Source organism: Nomascus leucogenys, chromosome 10, assembly GCF_006542625.1.
Source record: "Nomascus leucogenys isolate Asia chromosome 10, Asia_NLE_v1, whole genome shotgun sequence".
In the NCBI taxonomy this organism is placed as follows: Eukaryota; Metazoa; Chordata; class Mammalia; order Primates; family Hylobatidae; genus Nomascus; species Nomascus leucogenys.
In genome coordinates, this window is record NC_044390.1 from 55,346,550 (window position 1) to 55,354,908 (window position 8,359).

Here is an 8,359-nt window from a genome sequence, read left to right on the forward strand (position 1 = left end):
TCTGTCACCCAGGCTGGAGTACAATGGTGCCATCATAGCTTGCTGCAACCTCAAACTCCTGGGCTCACGCCATCCTCCCCCCTCAGCCTCCAAAGTGCTGGGATTACAGGTGTGAACCACCACGCCAGCCTGGAGCACTTTCATTTGGGAGGGGGGCTGGGCAACATAGAGAAATAGTGAAGGGTATAGGTTTCAGAGCCAGCCCAGCTATGGGTTCAAGTCTCCGATCTACCGTTTCAACAGCTTGGCCTTGAGCAAGCCCTACACTTCAATATTCTCAATGACTATGGTCAATACCAAAAGGGGGTTGAAAAAATAGTACCGTTCTCACTAGGTTGATGAGAGTATTAAATTATAGGAGGCACAGAGTGGGAACGGAACCAAACCATTTATCAAGAGCAGTCCCTTGGGCAAATCCAGATATGGGGAAGGCTGAGAACTTTTCTTCATGCAGTAACTGACATGTCCCTGTCACATCTCACCCCAGGCACAGCCTCCATGCAGAGAGCCAATCACTCCACAGTGACCCAATTCATCCTTGTCAGCTTCTCTGCCTTCCCCCACCTCCAGCTGATGCTCTTCCTGCTGTTCCTACTGATGTACCTGTTCACGCTGCTGGGCAACCTGCTCATCATGGCCACCGTCTGGAGCGAGCGCAGCCTCCACACGCCCATGTACCTCTTCCTATGCACTCTCTCTGTCTCCGAGATCCTCTACACCGTGGCCATCATCCCGCGCATGCTGGCCGACCTGCTGTCCACCCAGCGCTCCATCGCCTTCCTGGCCTGTGCCAGTCAGATGTTCTTCTCCTTCAGCTTCGGCTTCACCCACTCCTTCCTGCTCACCGTCATGGGCTACGACCGCTACGTGGCCATCTGCCACCCCCTGCGCTACAACGTGCTCATGAGCCTTCGGGGCTGCGCTTACCTGGTGGGCTGCTCCTGGGCTGGTGGCTCAGTCATGGGGATGGTGGTGACCTCAGCCATTTTCCACCTCACCTTCTGTGGACCCAATGAGATCCACCATTTTGCTTGCCATGTGCCACCTCTGTTGAAGTTGGCCTGTGGAGACAATGTGCTGGTGGTGGCCAAAGGAGTGGGCTTGGTGTGTATCACGGCCCTGCTGGGCTGTTTTCTCCTCATCCTCCTCCCCTATGCCTTCATCGTGGCCACCATCTTGAAGATCCCTTCTGCTGAAGGTCGGAACAAGGCCTTCTCCACCTGTGCCTCTCACCTCACTGTGGTGGTCGTGCACTATGGCTTTGCCTCTGTCATTTACCTGAAGCCCAAAGGTCCCCAGTCTCTGGAAGGAGACACCTTGATGGGCATCACCTACACGGTCCTCACGCCCTTCCTCAGCCCCATCATCTTCAGCCTCAGGAACAAGGAGCTGAAGGTCGCCATGAAGAAGACCTTCTTCAGTAAACTCTACCCAGAAAAAAATGTAATGATCTAGGAGAAATTCATTGGGCACAACTAAATTGGATTACTGAAGTCTATTGTTAAAAAGTACATTCCGTGGTGGCTCATGCCTGTAATCCCAGTACTTTGGGAGGCCGAGGCAGGCAGATCACCTGAGGTCAGGAGTTTGAGACCAGCATGGCTAACATGGCGAAACCCCATCTCTACTAAAATACAAAAATTAGCCAGGCATGTTGGCACATGCCTATAACCCTAGCTACTTGGGAGGCTGAGGCACAAGAATTGCTTGAACCTGGTAGGTGGAGGTTGCAGTGAGCTGAGATCACGCCACTGCACTCCAGCCTGGGCGACAGAGTGAGACTGTCTCAAAGAAGAAAGAAAGAAAAATTAAAAAGAAAATTACGTTCCAGCCAAGCACTGTGGCTCACACTTATAATTCCAGCACCTTGGGATGCCAAGGCAGGAGGATTGCTTGAGGCCAGGAGTTCAAGACCAGCCTTGACAACATAGCAAGACCACATATCTACAAAAACTTAGAAAAAAATAGCTCGGCATGGTCGTACATGCTTGTAGTCCCAGCTACCTGGGAGACTGAACTGGGATTACTGCCTAAGTCCAGAAGTTTGAGGTTACAGTGAACTATGCCTGTGCCACTGCAATCTAGCATGGGTGACAGAGTGAGACCCTATCCCTTCCACCCAAAAAGAAAGACAATCCATGAACATATAGTAACCTCTATTTGTCATGCTTTAACGTTTACAAGGGACCTTGTAGACAACATACAATTATAAACACAAAGGTTAATCAGCATCAGGGATGTATTTGGAGTGGAAGTGTGTGTGAGATACTAACACAGAGAAAACCAGGTTTGATTATTTCTATCTGTTGCAAGATACTGTGTTAGTTAGCACCAAACCTCAATCTAGACTCCTCTTGCCAAAAGCCAGGGTCATCTAATACCCCCAATAATGCAAACTAGCAATGCAAAGAGAGATGGAAGATTTCATGCCCCACTCTTTATTAGTGCAGCATCAGGTAGCTACAACTCAGATTTTGTACGGCTACTCCAGATTATAGCAGAGGAGAGAAAAGTACCCTAAATTTCAGCATTGCACAGATCTATGCAATAGAAGTTAGAAATAGCAATAAACAGATTCTCTGAAAACATCAAGGAAACCTTAGCATTTCAAGTATGAGTCTTGAATAGTTGTGGAGAGCCTGAGATGTCTTCGTGGTTGGATCAAGGAAAAAAGTCACACTGTGAGATACTGAATGCTGTGTTAGAAGGCGACATGGCTCATGGGCCAGCCGGGAGCTCTCTGTCGAATCTGGACATTGAGTGCAGAGCCCAGGATGAGAGTTTATCTCATGGCCGGGCGCAGTGGCTCATGCCTGTAATCCCAGCACTTTGGGAGGCCAAGGTGGGTGGATCCCCTGAGGTCAGGAGTTCGAGAGCAGCCTGGACAAATGGCTGAAACCCCGCCTCCACTAAAAATATAAAAATTAGCCGGGTGTGGTGGCGGGTGTCTGTAATCCCAGCTACTCAGGAGGCTGAGACAGGAGAATCGCTTGAACCCTGGAGGCAGAGGTTGCAGTGAGCTGAGATCACACCACTGCACTCCAGCCTGGATGACAGACCGAGACTCCGTCTCAAAAAAAAAAGAAACAAAGAAAGAAAGAAAGTTTATCTCATGGTCTCTCAGGCATCATGCTCACCCACTTCCCATTGGGCAGGGATTTAAGATTGACCCTACTGTATAGGATTTATATATTTATTGACAATAGGTCTTCCTGTGTTTGAGCTGTGCATAATTTTTTTCTGAAGTGTGAATTATCTATCATTTAAGCAGTCAAAACATCCCACAGTCAAAACATCCCACATTAGCATGAAGAGTGAGGATGTGGGAAACGATTTCAATCAAAACTTGGAAACTCAGAGATGCTCCCTTTGCAGAATACGTGCTACAGTTCATGTATCTTGTTACCCACCAGGCACGTTGTATCATTAGGGCCTCACAAGGTGGGAGTGAAAGCAGATATAATCACAGTCCCTCTGTTTGATAGAGGGGGAAACTGAGGCACAAAAGATGCATGGCTCATCAGAGACCAACCAACTTGGAAGAGCCAAGCTTCAATGTCAATCTTTTCTGATTCAAAGTCTTCTCCATTCAACACTTCAAGCATTGCCTTTTTACAGTGGGATCCTAATTTCTGGACGACTGGTCCTTCTTCAAATGAAACATCTCAGCATCCTTAGAGTCTTTTATGGCACAGGAAGACAGTTGCAACCCTCTGCAAACCCTGAAGCATGCATCCTTGGAACACAGATGGAATGTTTCTACAAATTCAACAGTCCTTCATGATTTTAAAATAAGTTTTAGTCTTGTAGAAATTCTTGAGTAACTTCTATGCACTGAGCTAAGATGCTCTCCTCTCCTGACAACAGAGCCATCTGGGCAGGAACATAAGTCAGGTCTTTTTTCTTTTCTTTTCTTTTCTTTTGTTTTCCCTTCCTTCACCTTCCCTTCTCCTTTGCCTCTCCTTCTCTTCTTCCCTTCTCCTTCCCTCCCCCTTCCCCTTCCTCTTCCCTCCCCCTTCCTTTCCCTTCTCCTTCTCTCCCCCTTCCCTTCCCTTCCCTTCCTTTCTTTTCGCCTCGCCTCTCCCCGCCCCGCCCCGCCTCACCCTTGCCTCACCTCTCCTTTCCTTTCCTGTCCTGTCCTGTCTTTTCTTCTTTTCTTTTCTTTTCTTTTTTCTTTTCTGTCTTCTTTTCTTTTCTTTATAAAAGACCCCACTGGCCTCTGATCCTGCTGGTATCCAAATGGATAGAGACCCTGGAAGGAGGCTGGATATCCACTATGAGCTGGGCACTGGATGTCTTATGCTAACTTATTGTGATCCTTTAAGCTGCCAGCTGCATGTGGTCATGAGGTTCGATCATCTCGTACATTATCACATCCAGCATCAGCATGGTACTTGGACCATATTCTTAACAAATATTCCTAAAGTGGACTAATTTAATCCTACAACATTGAACAATCCAGAATGTTGACTTATGTATTTGCTGTGAGAAAGAAACCTCATTGCCCCCCAGGGCAGTGGGAAAGTGTGTGTGGGGATTCGTGTTTGAATGAGAAGGACCTAGGTTGAAATCCTGCCTCCTAATTTCCACCAATTCGATTGACATCTTATAGACATTCCACGTCAGTGTAAACAAAAGGCTGTTTAGAGCAGTGACATTTATGATTGAAAAAGCACTTTGGGAGGCTGAGGCAGGTGGATCACTTGAGGTCAGGAGTTCGAGACCAGCCTGGCCAACATGGTGAAACCCTGTCTCTACTAAAAATACAAAAATTAGCCCGGTGTGGTGGTGTGCGCCTATAATCCCAGTTACTCAGGAGGCTGAGGCCTGAGAATTGCTTGAGCCTAGGAGGTGTACATTGTATTATATCTCCTCTGCTAAGAACCTTCCAATGGCTCCCTGTCTCACTCACAGGGAAATCCGAAGTTTTTACAGTGCCCTACACACCTGGGCCCTGCTGCTGCTTCTCTGACCTCACCTCCCTTTTCTCCTTCCCTCAGTCACTCTGCTCTAGCCTCCCCACTGTCCCCCAAACACACCAAATATGCTCCTACCTCAGGACCTTTGCACATGCTGTGTCCACTATCAGGAATTCCCTTCTCCCCACAATATGTCCACATGGCTTCTCTCTCATTGCCTAAAGCTTTCTGCTTGAATATCAGAAAATTATTAGATACACCCATTAATAAAGGACAGGCTTGGTGGGTTTTTTGTTGTCATTTGTTTTTGTTTTGTTTTGTTTTGTTTGAGACAGGGTGTTGCTCTGTTGCCCAGGCTGGAGTGCAGTGGTGCAATCGTGGCTCACTGCAACCTCAACCTCCTGAGCTCAAGCAATTCTCCCACCTCAGCCTCCTGAGTATCTAGGACCACAGGCGTGTGCCACCACAGCTGGCTAATTTCTGGAATTTTTTGTAGACACAGGGTTTCACCATGTTGCCAAGGTTGGTCTTGAAATCCCCAGCTCAAGCAATCTGCCTGCCTTGGTCTCCAAAAGTGCTGGGATTATAGGCATGAGCCACCACACCCAACCAATAAAGGACAGACGTGAGCCACTGTACCTAGGCTAAGATTAGTTTAATAATTATTTGTGGCCTTCTTTGTCTCCAGACCTGTGCTAGTTTTGGGGGTATAGAGAAGCCTTTGTTTCTGTTCCCAGCCTTTGAGGCATTTGCATGTTACCTGGTGCAGTGATACACAGAGAAATATCAGGGCTGTGACCAAGATACAGATTGTATTAGTCAGGGCTCTTCATAGAAACAGAACCAATAAGATATAGACAGATAGATAGATGATAAATAGGTTAATGAATAGGTAGATAGATAAGGTAGATGGATAGATATATATATTATAAGGGCCAGGGGCAGTGGCTCACGCCTGTAATCCCACACTTTGGGAGGCCAAAGCGGGTGGATCACTTGAGGTCAGGAGTTTCAGACCAGTCTGGTCAACATGGCGAAACCCCATCTCCACTTAAAATACAAAAATTAGCGGGGCGTGGTGGCGGGTGCCTGTAATCTCAGCTGCTCAGGAGGCTGAGGCAGGAGAATCACTTGAACCGGGGAGATGGAGGTTGCAGTGAGCCAAGACTGTGCCACTGCACTGCAGCCTGGGTGACAGAGTGAGACTCCATCTCAAAAAAAAATTATATATTTATATATATGTATATATATATGGTATTGGCTCACATAATTATGGAGGCTGAAAAGTCTCATGATATGCCATGTGCAAGGTGGGAACCAGGAAAGACAGTGTTGACTCAGCCAATAGTTTGAAGGCCTGAGAGCTGAAAATGAATGGTGTAGAGTCCAACCTGGGTCTGAAGGCCTGAGAACCAGGAGCAGTAAGAGCAAGGAGAAGATCGTCAGGCAAAGGGAATGTGAGTCCAACCTCCTCTGCTGTTTTATTCTATTCGGACCCTCTACAGGTTAGAGGATGCCCTCTCACACTGGGAAGGCCCACCTGTTTTACTCAGTTCACCAATCCAAATGTTCATCTCTTCCAGCAACACCTTCACAAACATACCCAGAAATAATATCCAATCTGATCTCTGAGCATCCCCTGACCCAGTCAAGTTGACACATAGAACGAGCCATCCCATGAGCAAAGTTCTAAGGGAGCCAAGAGGGGTAAGACACAGCTGGGGCTCTATTAGCCCAGTCTCTGCATTCCCATGCTTCTCTGCCAATGGTGATTTTGCTCTCCTTCCCAGGGGACATTTGGAAATTTCTAGAGACAATTTTTGGTCTTTGAAACGAGGCAGAGGGTACGTATGTTACAGCATCTAGTAGGTCAAAGTCGGTGATGCTGCTTAACATCCTACAATGCACAGAACAGTCCCCACCACTGTCCCCAAATGTCAGCAGGGCCCAGAATGACAAACCCTGCTGTATTCACTCAAAAAGCATTTATTGAGCACCTACTGTGTACCAGGCATTTTTCTAGGCACCACTAGGAAGACAGTGTTGAACCAATTATATAAGACATCCGGATCTCAGCGTCTGCCCTAGAAAGAGGAAGACATAGATATTAAACAAATAATCACACCAATTAATATATATGGGACACTGTGATAAAAGCTCTGAGGGACCTAAGTGAGTTGCTATGAGGACTTGTAATAGGGGGGTGACCGAATGTAGGGAAGTCAGGAAAGAGCTTTCTGAGGAGGTGACCCTCAGGAAGACCCAAGGGAGAGTGGGAGCAGGTGGGGGAAGGGTATCACAGGTAAAAGCAAGAGTAGATGCAAGGGGCCAGGTGCGGTGGCTCACGCCTGTAATCCCAGCACTTTGGGAGGCTGAGGTGGGCAGGTCACTTGAGGCCAGGAGTTTGAGACCAGCCTGGGCAACATGGCAAAACCCTGTCTATACTAAAAACACACAAAAAATTTAGCTGGGCGTGGTGGCACGCCTGTAATTCCAGGGAGTCTGACCCAGGAGAATTGTTTGAACCTGGGAAGTGAAAGTTGCAGTGAGCTGAGATCATGCCACTGCACTCCAGCGTGGGTGACAGAGTGAGATCTTATCTCTCTCTCTCTCTCTCTCTTAAAAAAAAAAAGACATTCAATGAACATATAGTAATCTCTATTTGTCATACTTTTAAGGTTTACCTTGTAGACAACATACAATGATATACATAATGTTTACTCAGCATCAGGGATGGAGTGGAATTGTGTGTGAGATACTAACACAGAGAAAACACAGACCTGGATGTGTTTTCACTGACCTTTTGGCACTTAATCCTATTTTAAATTAATGATGGCTTCCATTTTTTAGTCTTTCGAGGGAAAAAATGCAAGAAAACTGATTATTTCTACCTACCGAAAGATACTTTGTCAGTTAGCACCAAATCTGGAATCTAGACTCCTCTTGCCAAAAGCCAGTGCAAACCAGCAATGCAAAGAGGAATGGAAGATTTCATGCCCCAATCTCTCAAGAAAAAAAAAAAACAAAGAGTAGATGCAAGGTTCCCGGGGTCTGGGCATGCTTGGTTTACTGCCGGGACAGCAGGGAGCCCATTGGGCTATAGAGTCAAAGGATGAATTTGGGGCTGAAGTATAGACCTGGCCACACAGCCCTGATGATCACACTAGAGTCTGTACTGTATCCTAAGAGAAATGGAAGGTTTAAGTAAAGGGATGATTTTTCAGAATTTCCCTTTAGAAAGATCCTTCTGGCTGGATGTGGTGGCTCACGCCTGTAATCCCAGCACTTCGGGAGGCCGAGGGGGTAGCATCACCTGAAGTCAGGAGTTAGAGACCAGTCTGGCTAACATGGCGAAACCCCGTCTCTACTAAAAATACAAAAAAAATAGTTGGGTGTGGTGGCAGGTGCCTACAATCCCAGTTACTTGGGAGGCTGAGGTA

General features: G+C 47.0%; 1 protein-coding gene across 1 annotated transcript; it reads left to right on the plus strand.

Moving 5' to 3' along the window:
- The first annotated feature begins 498 nt into the window (after positions 1-498).
- On the plus strand, positions 499-1,527 carry LOC100585314 (olfactory receptor 10H1). The gene has a single exon (XM_003275927.3). It carries the CDS (start codon positions 499-501, stop codon positions 1,453-1,455), a length of 957 nt encoding a protein of 318 aa, XP_003275975.2. The 3' UTR covers positions 1,456-1,527.
- The last annotated feature ends 6,832 nt before the right edge of the window (positions 1,528-8,359 follow it).

Bases quoted from the DNA above. Each gene is read 5' to 3' on its own strand.
- LOC100585314 (XM_003275927.3), top strand. From the start codon at position 499: ATGCAGAGAGCCAATCACTCCACAGTGACCCAATTCATCCTTGTCAGC.